This window comes from Salvelinus namaycush, chromosome 23, assembly GCF_016432855.1.
Source record: "Salvelinus namaycush isolate Seneca chromosome 23, SaNama_1.0, whole genome shotgun sequence".
NCBI classification, from domain to species: Eukaryota; Metazoa; Chordata; class Actinopteri; order Salmoniformes; family Salmonidae; genus Salvelinus; species Salvelinus namaycush.
In genome coordinates, this window is record NC_052329.1 from 39,246,712 (window position 1) to 39,264,621 (window position 17,910).

Genomic DNA, 17,910 nt, shown 5'->3' on the forward strand with positions numbered 1-17,910 from the left:
CCCAGCCTGGTGAGTTCTGTGCCTGTGCTAAGCCCTAACCCTCCTGCATGTCTCCCCAGCCTGGTGAGTCCTGTGCCTTCTCCTAGAGCCAGGCCTCCTGTGTGTCTCTCCATTCCAGTGGTGATCCATGGCACGAAGCCTCCAGTGATGATCCATGGCACGAAGCCTCCAGTGAGGATCCATGGCACGAAGCCTCCAGTGAGGATCCATGGCACGAAACCTCCAACGAAGGACGTCAGTCCGGAGCAGCCAGAGTCGCCCTCCTGTCCGGAGCAGCCAGAGTCGCCCTCCTGTCCGGAGCAGCCAGAGTCGCCCTCCTGTCCGGAGCAGCCAGAGTCGCCCTCCTGTCCGGAGCAGCCAGAGTCGCCCTCCTGTCCGGAGCAGCCAGAGTCGCCCTCCTGTCCGGGGTCCCCGGTCCGGGGTCGGCGGTAAGGGTCCCCGCTCCAGAGGCGCCGCCTAAGTGGGCCAAGACTAAGGTGGAGCGGGGTCCACGTCCCGCGCCAGAGAAATGCCCACCCAGACCCTCTCCTATAGGTTCAGGTTTTGCGGTCGGAGTCCGCATCTTCGGGGGGGGTGTACTGTCACGCCCTGACCTTAGAGATCCTTTTTATGTCTCTATTTTGGTTGGTCAGGGCGTGAGTTTGGGTGGGCATTCTATGTCTGGTGTTCTATGTTGTCCTTGTTTTGCATTTCTATGTGTTTGGCCTGGTATGGTTCCCAATCAGAGGCAGCTGTCAATCGTTGTCTCTGATTGAGAACCATACTTAGGTAGCCTGTTCCCACCTGTGTTTGTGGGTAGTTTTCTGTTTTGTGTGTATACCTTACAGAACTGTTTCGTTCTCTCTCTTTGTTGTTTTTGTCATTTCAGTGTTCAGTTTATTTTATAACATTAAAATGAACACTTACCACACTGCACCTTGGTCCTCTTCTCCTTCTCCCGACGACGTTCGTTACAGTAGCCATCTTTAACCATTCCCTACTCTCATGCTGTGCGGTGTCAATGTATCTTTGCAAGATACCGTGTAGAAGACATGAACAACAATTATTTTTAGCTTGCAAATATAGCTGGCAAGCATAATTTTTAAGCAAGCTAACGAAAATACACACACTCAAGTAGATTCTGTCAACGTTACATACTTTTACGAAGTAACTAGCTAGCTACAGTTACTAGTTAAATTAGCTAGCTAGCTAATATGATTGTAGCTAGCCAACGTTATATCTGTCACTGACTTGGTACTCATAGTTGTCTATGTAGCTTCCTATATACATCTTGAACCCCTTTTCGTTCTTGCTAGCTGGAGTCTCCGAGGCTGATTTAACAATTCAATGTACACCATTAATATTAATTTGAGGCGAGTCCTGATGACACCTAGTAAAAAACTGTGATATAGTGGTAGTAATGTTATATCGTCGATAACAACTAGACTGACTTCCGTTCTATAGTATGCGCCCCCGGAAATTGCCACACCGGTAGGAAGTGTGCTTAGAACGTTCAGTCATGGAATGTGCATAAGGGCTATTCAGAGAGAGAGAGTCACATACACATCTGTCTACTATGCCCCCTTTCTGTTCCGAGGTGGATGGACTGTTGCCATGGGCAACCTGTGTGTAGTCCCCTAAAGATGAACAGGAAGCTGTGTCTGAGCAAAGCTTCTATTTATAGGAGCATCAGGCGAAAGGACAAGAGCATACATGTTTGTTTGTGTTTTTTTGACTTTGAGAGCACACAGGGTAACAGAGGGAGAAGGAGGCAGATTGTGAGACAGAGTCACTAGAGAGAGCGCGAGGGAGGGCGCAAAGGAGGGAGGGAGGGAACGTAGCGGAGGAGGCGGCGAGTGCGTGTTGATGCTGTACGTGGCGTCAGTATGATAAGAATAGAGACGGTGCGTGCAGAGCAGCTGAGACATCACCTTCACTCCCTCACCAGGGCAGGCCGTAGTCTCCATGTGTGTGAGGCTAGGCTGTATTTATAAACACAGAAATAATTTTACAGTATCGAAGCGGATTCATTTTTACACATTTTTATTTTTGGATACATTTCAACTACAGAGCTTCAACTACATTTTCACTATTTAAAACTCAAATAATGAAAGGTTAAAGAAATACTTGGCTGTAGAACTGAAAATACTTGACTCAATTGCTGAAAATACTTAGCTGATATGCGGGGTATCGTATGGTGACAAAGGCCAGTGGCTGTTTGTGTGTGTGTGGTGTGCGTGTGCGCCTGTGTGTGTGTGGACGAGGGCGCCGGTGGAGGCATGATGTTATCATATGGTCCTGGTCAGACAGAATGCCCCTGCAGTGCCCACGCAGAACCCCCCTTTACAGAGCACGCTCACACGGTCAGGAGTCGGAGCAGCCACTGTAAAATAACAGCAACTATTCAGGATTAGAGGGCATTAGTAAGGGTCTAGTCTGTATTAAAGGTGGGGTCAAGATACTGTATAAGTTAGGCTTGAGGATATGGTCTGGCACAGGATGGGTTAGGGTCAGGTTATGGTTCATGTTTAGTGTCATGTTACGTTAAGATATAGGGTTATGGTTAGGGTTGAACCGAGATCTGGACATGGCGCTAGGGTTAGGGTTGTGGTTGAGGTTGAGGGTAGGGATATGGTTTAGGCTAGGGTTAGGGTTGAACCAGGATGTGGACATGAAGCTAGGCTTAGGGCCAGGGTTTTGGTTGATTTCAAGATCAAGGAGGACTCACAGTATTGATTCCTCCGTCTTTGACCTCAGGGTTGCTATCTGATTTATACAGGGCTGGGGAGAGGGGACACAAACAAATCAATCAAATCAAATGTTATTAGTCACATGCGCCGAATACAACAGGTGTAGACCTTACAGTGAAACGTTTACTTACGAGCCCCTAACCAACAATGCATTTTTTTTTTTTAAACGAGTAAGAATAAGAAATAAAAGTAACAAGTAATTAAAGAGCGGCAGTAAAATAACAATAGCGAGACTATACACAGGGTACCGGTACAGAGTCAATGTGCAGGGGCACCGGTTAGTTGAGGTAATATGTACATGTAGGTAAAGTTATTAAAGTGACTATGCATAGACGATAACACAGAAAGTAGCAGCAGGAAGGGGGGAGGCAATGCAAATAGTCTGAGTAGGAATTTGATTAGATGTTCAGGAGTCTTATGGCTTGGGGATAGAAGCACACAATATTAAGGCTGAATATCAGAACCTGCAACAAAACATAGCTCACCTAAGTGTGTGCGCATGTGTGTGTGTGTGTGTGTGTGTTGAAATACCGAATAGCTTGCGCAGCCTGGTGACACATGCCACAAAGCCATGGAAAGGCAGGTGCAGCTCCCCAGAGCCAAACCTCTCCCACAGCAGCTGTATGACCTGGCCATCACACTGCACACCTAGCAGGAAGGAGGAAGAAGAGAGGGGAGGAGAGAGAGACGTGTTGTTATCCATTCAAGAGTGGAGTAGAAGGTAAACTAGAACAACGATATGGAAAGTGAGGGTGTGAGTGAGTAAACGAGTAAGTGAGAGAGTGTAAGAGACAGAGAGTGAGAGTGTGTGTGTGTGTGTGTGCGCCTGTACGCACCAGCAGCCTGGAGGGCCAGACTAAGCTCAAAGGGGCTCATAGTCCCTGAAGAGTCCTGATCAAAAGTGAAGAAGATGGACTGAAAGAGAGAGAGAGGTCAATGAAGGATGGTTGAGTAGCTGTAGCTAAGTAATATCACTAATTATAAACCGGGTATTTTGGGTCCTGGATGCTGATTGGCTGAAACAGCATTTCAGCCATGTGTATATAAGACAACATACTTTGGGTATGATGCAAGAACACTATTATGTTGCTGAACAGTTTACAATAGCAATAAGGCACCTCTGTGGTTTGAGGTATATGGCCAATATAGTTCATTTAGTTTATTAATTCGACCATTTAAAAAAAAAACAAGCTCACATAAAACGTGAAAAAGCCATAGATGCACATGAATAAAATCATGGAGGATAACACACAAAGTCTGGGACTTATTTCCATTGTGGTCCTCTTGAGACAAGATGGCTAGGCAAGATCGAACACAGTGAAACACAGTATGGCAGTGAAATAATCAAACAAAAACAGAGAAGAAGAAGAACATCGATCTCATCATTCCAGTTGCCAGTATCCAGGCACTCTGCGTTGCGTCGTGCTTAACAACAGCCCTTATCCGCTGTATATTGGCCAATACACCGCACCCCCATGGGCTTTATTGCTTAACATATTGGGTTTTGTACCTATAGCAGTCGTACCTGCAGACTGCGAAGAGAGGCCAGCACAGGCTCTGTCTGCTCTCGGGTCAGACTGCTACGCCCCCCAGTCTGACACGTGGGTTAGGGACAGCTCTCAGACACAGACAGAGGCGCTCAAAAGTACCAGGGCCCGTATCCACAAAGCATATCAGTGCTGATCTAGGACCAGTTTAGCCTTTTAGATCACAATGAATATGATTAAATGGACAAATCCTAGATCAGCATTCCTGCTCTTAGATGCTTTGTGGTCCTGGCAAGAAAAACAAAGCCGGTGAGATGAAAGGGGAAAGGTTGTGACAACTGGCCAAATAAAAGGATACATCCTCTCCAAAGATGAGCTGTCTGCATGTCTCCAGTGGCAGCTGGTAGTCTTTCTCCATAACTGATAGGGGGAGAGGGGAGGAGTGAACGAGGCAGAGGATTGTATTGGTATATTTAAGCAATAAGGCACAAGGGGGTGTGGTATACGGCCAATATACAACGGCTAAGGGCTGTTCTTATGCACGACGCAACGCTGAGTGCCTGGATACAGCCCTTAGCCGTGGTATATTGGCCATATACCGCAAACCCTCAAGGTGCCTTATTGCTATTATAAACTGGTTAGCAACGTAAATTAGAACACTAAAAATAAATGTTTTGTCATACCGGTGGTATACGGTCTGATATACCACGGCTGTCAGCCAATCAGCATTCAGGGCTCGAAGCACCCAGTTTATAATAGCAATTAGGTTTCACCTTGAGAAGTCATCTCTGTTTCCCCCAAAAGTGTCTACCTGCTAGAGGAAACCTTGCTACTCTGCTCCCCCTACTGTCGTTTACTGGTACTGCACTGTAAGAATATTCCCCTCAATAGGACCAACATACAATAGTTGCACCCTTCATTACAGCAGTTTATGGAGTTCTGCACCCTGGTTTGACTAAATTAACCTTATAATGACAACATGAGTTCATGAATGATCTAACCTGAGTTAACCAGCTTCATGAACTCGTTAGCATTCAGCTTGTCATCCTGCCAGGGAGAGAGAACAGGAGGTTAAGACTGTCTAAGGGAGACATTTATCTTCTATGGTTGAGTTAGATTTAGAGATGAGAGAATTCCTACCGGCCCCGCCACCTCATCAAAGGTCTTCTGTACTCTCTTGCGATCCTCTGGCAAGACTGGTGGCATTGACATTACCTGTGAAGGACACACACACACACACACACACACACACACACACACACACACACACACACACACACACACACACACACACACACACACACACACACACACACACACACACACACACACACACAGACAGTTGGCTTGGTGAACTGGAGAGCAGGACTGCAATAGAAGTAGGCTTCAGTAAGGTTTAACTCACCATGAGGAAGCCAGTGGAGCAGGTGAAGTCTTGGGTCCTGGAATACAAGGAGGAGCACCATCAGTCTGTTACTAATTATCTTCATCAGCATCATCATCCCCCCCACCCTCCTCTCCGTACCCCAGATTGTTGCCAGTCTTGGAGTAGACGCGGAGGAAGAATTCCGCAGGCTGGTTGGGACTGTAGGTGGAGGCCAGGATCACATAGTTTCCCGGGTCCAGCCTCACCTCCCTCCACACAGCCCTACGGTGACAAAAGGCAAGGAGAAGAGATACAACTTATATTGACTGTTTTCATGAAAACGTGACATATTTGCCGTGAAGACTGGCTGCTGAGGTACAGTACCTGAGGGGCTGGTACACCCCAGAACTCCCCACTGGCTGCTTGAAAGAGAAGAAGCTCTGGTCCAGACACAGGCCCCGGAGCTACGAGAGGGGGAGCGGGGAGAAGGAAAGGGGAAGAGAGAGGAAGGCAAAGATAGAAAAGAGGGAGAGAAGGAGGTAGTGGTGGAGAGAGGGGGGCAGCAGACATGGTTGGAAGATTAAAAGCCATGTCATTGTCTAACTAATGAAAATATGTCGTTTTTTAAAATACTTTATATTAAAATACTCACCTTTGGAGGAACCTGCAGAGACAGGAAAGACGTCAGATTAACTGAAAATGTAGAACATTCACATTCACAGCACACACAGGGACAACACATTTTCCCTCCCTCTCTCGCACTTTCTCACCCTGTAGATGTGGAAGGCGATGTGGAGGAAGTTGATTTTCTTTCTCCGGTCTTTCTGCAGTAGTTCCACCAGCACGGTGCACTGCTTTGCTTTCTCCTTCTCTGCCACCTTCTTCTCCCCCGGGGTCATCTCTATATCATCATCATGCTCGGCAAGGACAAGCTGGAACTGGGGATTCTTCCAGAAAGATCCTACAATAGAGAGAGAGAAAGAGAGACACAGAGAGGGGGGGGGGGGGGGGGTAGAGGAGGGATTGTTGAAAAGGAACGGTAGTAAATGACAAGTGGATGAAATTACAAACATTCTGCTTTTGGAAACACACACACACACACACACACACACACACACACTCACGAGGGTAACTACAGCTTCCCCCTGCAGTGGAGCCCGATACCCAGGAGCCTTTGTGGGAGCTGAGGGTCCAGGCAGAGGGGGGGTCAGCAGGGGAGTCGGGGTCAGTGGGTGTGTCCTCTTCCACTATGGGGTCAGGGTCCACACTACAGAGCTCCACTGTGTCAAACAGCTTGTTGAAGTCCTCCGCACTGATCCTGACACACAGAGCGGATACACACTGTCAGCATGTGTTTGTGTGCTGTTGTTGTAAAGTGTGAAACTAGATGAGATGTAGAGTTAGAGTGAGAAGCATTTATTAAAGTGTCACTTCACAATGATACAATAGTTGACAATACAAAAGACAGATTTTAAAAAACACAATTGTGGACCACTCAAACAGTTTTGAGACACAAAAAACAGTCATAGTCAAACATGGTACAGTATTTCATTTGGAGTCATCTATAATACGTACAGTACATCATCTATACATATCAGTTATTATACATGACATTATATATAAACATGTATAAACAAAAACAAAGTACAATCGATAAAAGGCGAGATTGGTCGATGTACAGTGCCTTCAGAAAGTATTCACACCCTTTGACTTTTTCCACATTGTGTTGTGTTACAGCCTGAATTTAAAATGGATTAAATTAATATTTTTTTGTCACTGGCCTACACACAATACACCATAATGTCAAAGCAGAATTAGGTTTTTCTAAATTTTAACAAATGACTAAAAGATGAAAAGCTGAAATGTCTTGAGTCAGTAAGTATTCAACCCCTTTGTTATGGCAAGCCTAAATAAGTTCAGGAGTGAAAATCTGCTCATCATGACACATAATAAGTTGCATGGACTCACTCTGTGTGCAACAATAGTGTTTAACATGACTTTTTAATGACTACCTCATCTCTGTAACCCACACATACAATTATCAGTCGAGCAGGGAATTTCAAACAAAGATTCAACCACAAAGACCAGGGAGGTTTTCCAATGCCTCGCAAAAAAAAGGGCAGATGTGTAAAAATGTAATATCCCTTTGAGCATGGTGAAGTTATTAATTAGACTTTGGATGGTGTATCAATACACCCAGTCACTACAAAGATACAGGCGTCCTATCTCAGTTGCAAGACAGGAAGGAAATCGCTCAGGGATTTCACTACGAGGCCAATGGTGACTTTAAAACAGTTACAGAGTTTAATGGCTGTGATAGGAGAACACTGAGGATGGATCAACAACATTGTAGTTACTCCACATACTAACCTAGTTGACAGAGTGAAAAGAAGGAAGCCTATAGAGGATACAAATATTCCAAATCATGCATCTTGTTTGCAACAATGCACTAAAGTAATACTGCAAAAAATTTTGCAAAGCAATTCACTTTTTGTCCTGAATACAAAGTGTTATGTTTGGGGAAAATCCAATACAACACATTACTTAGTACCACTCTCCATATTTTCAAGCATAGTGGTGGCTGCATCATGTTATGGGTATGCTTGTAATCATTAAGGTCTGGGAAGTTTTTGAGGATAAAAAAACAAATGGAATGGAGCTAAACACAGGCAAAATCCTAGAGAAAAACCTGGTTCAGTCTGCTTTCCACCAGACACTGAGAGATGAATTCACCTTTCAGCAGGACAATAACCTAAAACACAAGGCCAAATCTATAATGGAGTTGCTTACCAAGAAGACATTGAATGTTCCTGAGTGGCCGAATTGCAGTTGTGACTTAAATCTGCTTGAAAATCTAAGGCAAGACCTGAAAATGGTTGTCTATTAATGACAGACAACCAACATTTCTGTATTTCATTTTCAATAAATTTGCACAAAAACAATCAAACATGTTTTCACTTTGTCATTATGGGGTACTGCGTGTAGATGGGTGAGAAAAAAAAGCTATTTAATACATTTTGAATTCAGGGTGTCACACAACAAAATGTGTCCATAAGGTGTATGAATACTTTCTGAATGCACTGTATGTGTATGTATGTGTTTACGTATGTTTGTGTTTACGTGTGTTTGTAACCAGAACCTACCAGAACTCTCCGTCCTCACTGTTTTTCAGATCAATCCTTTTCTTCTCAGCAGCATCCACATCATCCCAGTCTTTACTCCTGCAATTACACACACAGGATTACATGCCTGTGTAATGACAAAATGAAACACACACACACACACAATTCCTCACTTGTCACTCCAGGGTCCAGAGTACTCCACAAATCCCCAGGGGTTCCTCAGCCTCAGCAACAAGGCCTCACCAGCCGGCTTCTTCACCTGAACCACATACACACACGCACACACATGCACACGCACACACACACACAGAAAAACAATTATTTGAGCAAAATGAGAAAGTGGATTCTTTTCTGATGACTTTAGCTTGGTGAAGGACAGTATGACACATACCGTGACAGTGTCTGTGATGGCGTAGGCATGGCCCTTCACCAGTCCCTCTGCAGTCACTGTGCCTATCTCACGATAGTTACTAGCCTGTGGAGATACACAGCACATAGAGAGGAACTCACCACAGGTGCTGCATACACAGTGAGAATCACACTTGCCATCACAGTAGCTATTAACGAAGGAGAGGTGTGAGGAAGGTATGTAACTTTGTTGGTACAGCATTCATCATAAAGTCTATGAGTCATATTTGTTCCATGGAAAGTGACAAGGGGATACCTAACTGAATGTATTTAACTGAAATGTGTTTTTCGCATTTAACCCAACCCCTCTGAATCAGAGATGTGCGGGGGGCTGGCTTAATCGTCATCGGCGCCCGGGGAACAGCGGGTTAACTGCCTTGCTCAGGAGCCGAACGACAGATTTTTACCATGTTAGCTCTGGGATTCGATCCAGCAACCTTTCGGTTTCTGGCCCAACGCTCCTACCTGCCAGGCTACCTGCCGCCCCATCGGGTGTGAGTGTGTGTGTGTGTGCGTTCTTGCGTGCATGTATGTGCTGTACCTGTATGAAGCAGCTGAGCAGGCTGCCACGGGACAGGGCATCGGAGAGGGCTTTCCACATGACCCTGGGGGCGCGGGAGGAGACAGGGAGGGAGTAGGCTATGCCCCCTGTAAAATCCTCCATCGCCTCTGAGATATTACCCCCCTTCAGACTTCCATATGACCCGATCAGCCTGCTCCGAGATAGGCGTAGAGGGAGCATGAGAAAGGGGTGTGTGGAGAGAAAGGGGGAGGAGAGAGAGTGGTGTGGGAGAGGAAGGATTGAGAAATGAGGGAGATACATTTTCTAGATGTACATGTTCTGTTATTTAGCAGATGCACGTATTCAAAGAGCCTTACAATAAACACATTCAAATGAGACTGAAACCTCGTGAGAGCAGTGTCAGGCACACACAGCCAGACACACACGAACGCTCAAATTATGTACGACATTACACACACACACGGATGCATGGACGCATGCACACACACACACACACACCCCGGTTGACTGACTTGGCATAGGCTTTCTCCACCAGGGCGCTCCAGTACTCATTGCGGGTACAGGAGTAGCTGAAGAGCAGGCGGCCCTCGCGTACAGGTAGCCTGTCATCCACTACCACCTCCACCCACTCACCATACTGCCAGAACTATGATATGGACAGAGAGGGAGGCATAAAGAGGGAGGGAGGAAGGATGAGGCGTAAGGAGGAGGATGTAGGGAGAGACGGGGAGAGGGAGGGAGAAGGGAAAGAGATATACATTTGATGTGTTGCATAACAGTGGGCAAGTACGAGCCTGCATCACTTGCCCATAAGCAAGGCTGTGTGTGTGTGTGTGTATGTGTGTGTGTGTGTGTGTGTGTGTCAGGGTAGTAGCTACCTACAAGTCTGTACTACACTCCCAACATAACCCCTCCAGGTCTACTCATATGTACCCTTTTTTCCCAACCAATGCGTTAAGTCATGCCACACATACTTCACCGAGAGGGCCAAGTCACCTGAGAAAATATTAACGTGGTGCATCAATCTAAGTAACATCATTTAAAAAATCCCCATCAAAATCCGTCAATTTAAGCTAGTGATATCTGCATTGGCTGAGTCTCAATCCAACGCATCCGCCGATGTCGCACTTCCACATCTGTGGTGAAAGGTGAAAGGTGGCTGAGCTAGAGCGGTGTTTGTCAGACCATGAGACATCCCAGAAATCGGTTTTCTCGCGAAAACGTCTATAGCGTCCGAACCGTGCCCTACAAACTAATGTGACCCCACTGTGGAAAGGGGAGTTTCTCACGAACACGATGGTGTTCTCTGTTTTGCAAAAGTCTGAATGCTCGGATCAACTCTACTCCTCGGCCAGAGCGTCCGGTGTGCACTCTGAACACTCCGAGAGTTTACGAATGGACAATCTGACAACGCTCTGAGTTTACGAACGCCCAGAGTGTACTCTGGCACTCCAGATTGAATTCATGAATACACCCGTAGTATAAACCAACCTTTAGTCTTGAAATCTTTGGTTGTTTAGTACATGGCCTTACATGTGAATCCTTAAAGAGATGGGTGGGGCTAAGGCTTAAGATGGTGTGAACTATGCTGAATGGGTGTGGACAAAGAGCAGCTCTCCAGTAGGTTTACCAAAACATTCAAGGGATATTTTCTCAAAAGTGATGTTACAAGTTTATCAACTTTCAAAGCAGAATTACTTTCCCATTGTTCCTCAACTGTAGTGTATGATATACCATTTTCTAGCTCTGAGTCTCTACTTTTATCCAATGTAAAAAAACACAATTTCAAATTTTGCTACATATGACCGAATCGAGCCGGTCGGTCACAAAGGGGTCCTAAAATTCTAAAGCAAATAGATAAATGATCCATAGTACGACCATATTAAACCAATTCCGTATGTAAACTTAGAACCCACCCTCCCCCCAGGGGTAAAGCAATTAGAGAAAATCACTAAGGCATAACTCATGACCTCTATGATGTTTTAATGCTTTAATGAGACAATGTTTTAATAATCAATCTCTTTAATCCTGACACAATTGGTTCAGAGAAGATGCCTTTGAGGCAAATGTAAATGATTAAATGATAATGACGATAGGGGGCAAGTGTGCAGAGACGAGAGCGAATGGGTTAGAGGTGTGTGCACAACGTGAGTGTGTGTGAGTGTGTTTGTGTGTGTGGGGGGTAATTAAAGATCACCCTCATTAGTGAAGGGGTAGGCTGAGGGGGGGAGGGGACCATCAACTAGATTTTGCCTCGGGATGATTTTGTTCTTGAGCGGATGGTCAGGGGGCCTGAACATAATTGCAAATAATTTGTAGACTGCAAATTGACCACAATTGTCACCTTCTGACCATAGTTCTTTTGTGTTTTCTTTGTTTTAGTGTTGGTCAGGACGTGAGCTGGGTGGGCATTCTATGTTGTGTGTCTAGTTTGTCCGTTTCTATGTATGGCCTGATATGGTTCTCAATCAGAGGCAGGTGTTAGTCATTGTCTCTGATTGGGAACCATATTTAGGTAGCTTGTTTTGTGTTGGGGTTTGTGGGTGGTTGTCTTCTGTCTTTGTGTTCTCTGCACCAGATAGGACTGTTTCGGTTTTGCCACGTTTGTTATTTTGTATTTGTGTAGTGTTCACGTTTATCGTCTTTTATTAAACATGTTGAACACGAACTACGCTGCGTCTTGGTCCGATCCCTGCTACACCTCCTCTTCAGACGAAGAGGAGGATGGCTGCCGTTACAACAATAAGCCCAAACAGATATAGTATTTGACTAAAACGTAAGCATTTCAAACCTTGTTTTCAAACCTTGCTTGTATACGATCACATATCTCTCTATTATGCGTGGGAATACTTTGGAACAGATTTCCTAAATTAAAATCACTTGGTGCTGATTTGCGGTTGTTTTTATAGTCATTTATATCCAACTATAAAAAAATATATATAAAAAAATGTGCTCACCATATTTGGCCCACCAGTTAGGGAACCCTGATCTAGTTACACCACCTCCTCCCATAACACACACTCTCTGTCATAACACACTCCTCTGTTCTCTTTTCATTTCCACCATATTGCAATCTTCAGCCCTGCTTTTACTATTCTCGCTCTTTTACAAGACATGCTATTCTAATAAGATAGTAAGGGACATTCTCATTGCATTCACAAAAAGTGAGTATGCAGAACACATGTACACAGCAAGCTCATGAACCCTCCCCACGTCTTACCATGAAGTGGAAGATGCCAGCATAGGATTCTGTCAGGCTCTGATTAGGTGGTACCACTTTGACAAAGAGATTGGGGTGCATGGTAAGGCAGGACAGGGCAGCCAGAAGCCAACAGTCACCTATTAGAAAAAAGAAAGAGACAGGCCAAAGGCAATATGCATGTTAACTAGCAGTATCGATTTGATTTGATTTCAGTTGATTCTACATGTATTTTTAATTTCAAATAATTTCCTGAGGCTTGTGGAAGATATGCCACTGCAGAGTTCCCACACTCACACTTTCTCCCTACCAAACACACCCACATGCACTCGCGCACACACGCACACAAACATGCCTGTACACACACAGGCCCATTCCTCTCTAACCGTAAACAGCTGCTCTGTGTATTCGTGTAGAGGAAAGAAAGAGGTGTTGATGTTTGACGCACGTACGCACACACACACACACACACACACACACACACACACACACACACACACACACACACACACACACACACACACACACACACACACACACACACACACACACACACACACACACACACACACAAGGGATGCCACATTGCCATCAGATTCATCACACAAACCTTGAGGACAAAATGAATCAAGCAACAAGAAAGCAAGATGAGCATTCTCACCATTTCACACAAATTAAAAACAGACTGGGCGTCACATGAAAAGTGGTCACAAACAAATCACATAGTTTTTGATGTGAGAAAGGGGTGTGATCACAGGGTCCCGACTCCCTTTAGACCCACAGATACTCCAAAAGGAGGTTGGGACTGGGAGACTGGGAGGTGAGAACACGAATGTCACCCCGATCCCCCTGCTATTGGGCAATGGGTTTGGAGCGGAGCCCCTGGGGCGATGTGGAAGGGTGACATATTCAGTGTGATTGATAGTGATCCTCCAGAATCACTGAGAGACTGAACCATACAGAGAAGAGGAACCAGGATCTCTCAACCCCATTCCCAGGAGAATAGGTTTGGAGAAGTGAGGGTAATCCGGTTATACAGGAAAACTGTGGGTTGGAGTTAATTGTCTATGCGTTACTGAAATGATACCCCATCCTGTGATGTTTAAAACAGCACACACTTACCCAGCTGGCCCTGGCAGATATCGGTGGTACATGTTGTGTCCTCCACAAACACAGCATTGGCACTGATCTCCTGCAGAGAGAGACAAGGGGCAGAGTTCAAGACTACAGTTTACCCCACAGCACATGTTGCCGTTGAGTCTGTAAGTTCTCTCTCTTTTCTCTCAACATGATCCGTTCTGTCAGTTCCCTCTCTTCTCTCTGAACATGCTCCAGCAGATCAATCTATCTTCCTCAGAACTAGACCACACCTGACAGTGAGTCAGCTCAGGTGTAGCCTACATCTGTCCAAGAGCAACATCCCAATTGTACACAACTAGACCTACTCATATCCCCATCAAACTCAATGCATAAGGTCAATATAAAAGTTAGAACATAGGCTGCAGATGTCCGTAAGATACGCATGACTATCATGAGTAAGAAACTGGACTATTGCAATATACAAGTAGGCGATGTTTTTGAGCGTGACCGCATGGCTGGCTATCATGTTGACCAGTGGTCACCAACCGGTAGATCGCGACTGGTCCATCTTCAAGGTATTCCTACTCGATAACCAAACATTCCTATAGAAAACCCAACGATAAAGGCTTCCGTTCCATTTTTTTTGTTATTCCTGTTGCGCTGTTGAAGGTAGATGCACTTGATTCAAAAGCCCTGCGCACCGGGTAGGCAAAGTGTTCCATATTCGAACCATTTCATTTGTCTGAAAAGACATGGTACGACAACGCCACCCTGGCGGACCGGGAGATCTGTGGCTAAATCGAGTGCGCCTATACTGCGCTGGCCAATCCGATGGTACAAATCACCGTGCCTATAGCTTCCACACCCTGGCTACAGCAAAGTTTGATATTAGCCTATGTGAGATGTAATAACTTGTAAAACGATGACTAGAGAGACTGTCAAAGAATACAGCAAATAGCTGCTGTTCCGAGTGAGTTCATGTCTACGTTTTTATTCGGTAGTGTCAAAACAGTTTTTATTTAAAACTATCGCAAAACAGAACGTGCTTCTCCCTACTTTCACTGGCGCTGCAGCTGCAATGAATGAGTAGCCAAGTGTATTATTAGCATTTCGTCCTGTCTATTTTAATATCAAGGAATATTTAACTTCCTCTGTTCATAGGAACAACATGAATTTGTGCATGAGGCAGATGCAGTGTGACTCGAGTTTCGCCATCAGGTGGAAGGTGTCCCCTCTCTCCGGTCAGTATCACCAGAGGAAAGGAAGGAGAGCATGGGCCGTGAGATATCAGGGACTCTGCTGCTCTCTCCCTCCGCTAAGACTAATGCCGGGTTCAAAACAACTCGGATCATGGAAATCTCCGACTGCAGTGTATTCGAGACAATTGGGAACTCGGGAGAAAAAAAATCTGACTGGGAAAAGTCGTGTTTAACGGTTATCCAACTCGGAATTCAAAAATCGGAAAATCTAGAACTCCGATTTTCCGATCTGAAAATCACTGATGTCATGATTTGAAAGCACCATGACCATCAGATGCAGGTAGCATCAGTTCAGTAAAATAAAAATGCTAATCATTTCAGTTGCTACACTAACTGAACCATTTTGTTATCAAAGATCGAGTTTTAAAATATAATATGGTTTGAGAAGAACCATATTGGCAGGCCAGACATATAGCCAATATGCTGTGCTAATGTATTAGGCCTACTGCATAAACCTCATTCCTACAGAACAGTTTTTATTAGGTTAAACATTCTGTGCGGTAGATCTCGTCTTGCTTTTTGACTGCGAAAGTGATCTCGACTCTCTTGATGTAAACACGGATAGGACGGTAGCCTACCTTGGGTCGCAGCCACTTGATCTCCTTTTTGGGGTCTGGGTCGGTAGGCATGCCGATGGAGCTCTGGTTCGGGGCGAAGTTTGGGTCAGAGAACAGTGAACCGGATTTAACGCACGCATCTAGGAGGGCTACATAGTGCTGGTCCCGAAATTGAACAGGGTTGGCAATGGAACCAGTTGCGAACCTCTGAGTCTCCATTTTCAATGGTAAAGTTGAGATCAAAATAGCAAATGTCTATGCTTATTTTGGGGGGACTTGTACAACAATCCCAGTTCTTAAATACACACACACTCATTCACCTATACGGAGACATAGAGGCGCCTCCCTTAGTCGAACCGTTCCAGCAAGGTATGCAGAGCCTCCGGGAAGTTTAGAATGTTCACATTTATTTAACGCTATCAAGGTCAATTGTGATCGAATCAACATAATATTAGCCACGTTCAATGCAACATACTGAAACAAAACGAACTATGCCAGACTTAGTATGGGGGAGTGGGGGCATATATTTTATGGAACTTTACACAAATTATACCCGCCTACACAAGAGATTGTGCAGAGCGCATCGGAGTAGGATTCAATTGCATTGACTGGCACAAGCGAGTAGATTACTCTTGTGTTGAGATCAAGGCGAGTTATTAGCCCAGTTATACAGTAGCTAATTTCTTGTCAGAAATGGTGGAGTGATTACTTCATACAAAAGCACAAAACGTGTACATTTCTAACCATCTGAAAAACGAGTCAGGTAAAGAGGTATTTGTATGTCTTAAAAGGGGCGGTGTTGTATTTTGAGTCAGGCTTGTATAAGCTAAGGAGCCAATAGGCAGAGAGAGGGTAGCATACATTTTTGTCATTCACCTGTTTGAGCCCCACCGGTTTTGTTAACTGCTTAGCATTTTATTTTAGCATTAATTCGTGTCACATATCAGTTTGCAAACAAAAACAACTATTGAGTGAATAAAGCCGCATACAAACACTGTCTTTTTCTTGCTTTCTTGAGTAAGGCAGCTCCAAAATACAGATGTTTCCGACCTGAAAATCACTGACGTCATGATTCGACCTTGTTTTTCCCAAGTTCCCAGTTGTCTTGAAAGCACCATAAATCCAGAGAATGACAGACTTTCATGACAAAGTTCATGTCTTAATAATCGAAATTACGGATAGCCTCTTATCTTCTCATCGTTCCCTTATGCCATAGTTTGCACATCTCAATTGCTATAGGCCTACTGCTTCTATAGGTCTATCTCATCAGTATCTTATTCATAATTTTAGGCAATGTTGGAATGATTTCATTGTTTTGCTTACATTGTGTATTATAATTAGCACATGTGCTTTTCTTGACAAGGAGGAGATACTATATAATGTTGTTGGGTCTGTAACCATGTTTACTACCAGTGACAGTCTTTTCCCATTGAAAAATATGTTTTCAACAAAAAGTTCAGTAATAGACCCATGTAATTCCAGATGATATTGTGAGGGTTGTTTTGTTTGCGCAATGCGCTGTCTGTGCGTCGGTATATTGTATATAAAATTGAATCCTCATGACTGTATTTTCCTTCCTTTTTAGACCACATAGGCCTAATAAAATACTTCAAATGGTAGGCTAACCGTCTCTCTCTCGCTGTGTGTGTGTGTGTGTGTGTGTGTGTGTGTGTGTGTGTGTGTGTGTGTGTGTGTGTGTGTGTGTGTGTGTGTGTGTGTGTGTGTGTGTGTGTGTGTGTGGTGACTTAATCAAAGGAGAGTAAAGTTAAGGCCTCAACATCTTTCTGAATTTATCTGAATTAACATCTATCTGAATTTCTCTCGGCGTCCATTTTGAAAGTGCTGAACAAATAGGCCTATCTCGTCGTAGCTCATTTGCTTGCACTTGCTTATACTTGGAGCTAAGTTTTAATGATATAAGAAAAAACATTATGAATTTACTGAACAGAAATGTAACAATGTTTGTGTATCCTTTTTGGCCTTTGTTATTATTGAAGGAGAATGCAGTTCTTACTCCACAAGGAGTCAGTAGTAACCACATTTGCTTAAGAAAGTCAGCCATATCAGCTATGTTTTTTAAAAAGGCAGTAAATGAGGCTGTATGAACTTATTTGCTGCCAGACAAGGCTCCGCTGATAGCCAGGTGTAGCGGTGGTAAGGATTCACTCCATGGTGCTGAA

At 44.5% G+C, this 17,910-nt stretch overlaps 1 protein-coding gene across 1 annotated transcript; it reads right to left on the reverse strand.

Annotated features, from left to right (window-relative positions):
- Window positions 1–2,692: 2,692 nt before the first annotated feature.
- On the reverse strand, window positions 2,693–15,949 carry LOC120018675 (calpain-9-like). Its single transcript, XM_038961876.1, has 21 exons — window positions 15,752–15,949; window positions 13,957–14,026; window positions 12,856–12,974; window positions 10,148–10,281; window positions 9,654–9,825; window positions 9,096–9,179; window positions 8,878–8,963; window positions 8,726–8,803; window positions 6,707–6,900; window positions 6,353–6,543; window positions 6,235–6,246; window positions 5,967–6,046; window positions 5,742–5,864; window positions 5,622–5,658; window positions 5,357–5,431; window positions 5,218–5,263; window positions 4,575–4,636; window positions 4,255–4,323; window positions 3,566–3,644; window positions 3,261–3,377; window positions 2,693–2,760 (listed from the first exon to the last, which is right to left on the reverse strand). Exons 1-21 carry the CDS (start codon window positions 15,947–15,949, stop codon window positions 2,693–2,695), a joined length of 2,094 nt encoding a protein of 697 aa, XP_038817804.1.
- Between the last annotated feature and the right edge of the window lie 1,961 nt (window positions 15,950–17,910).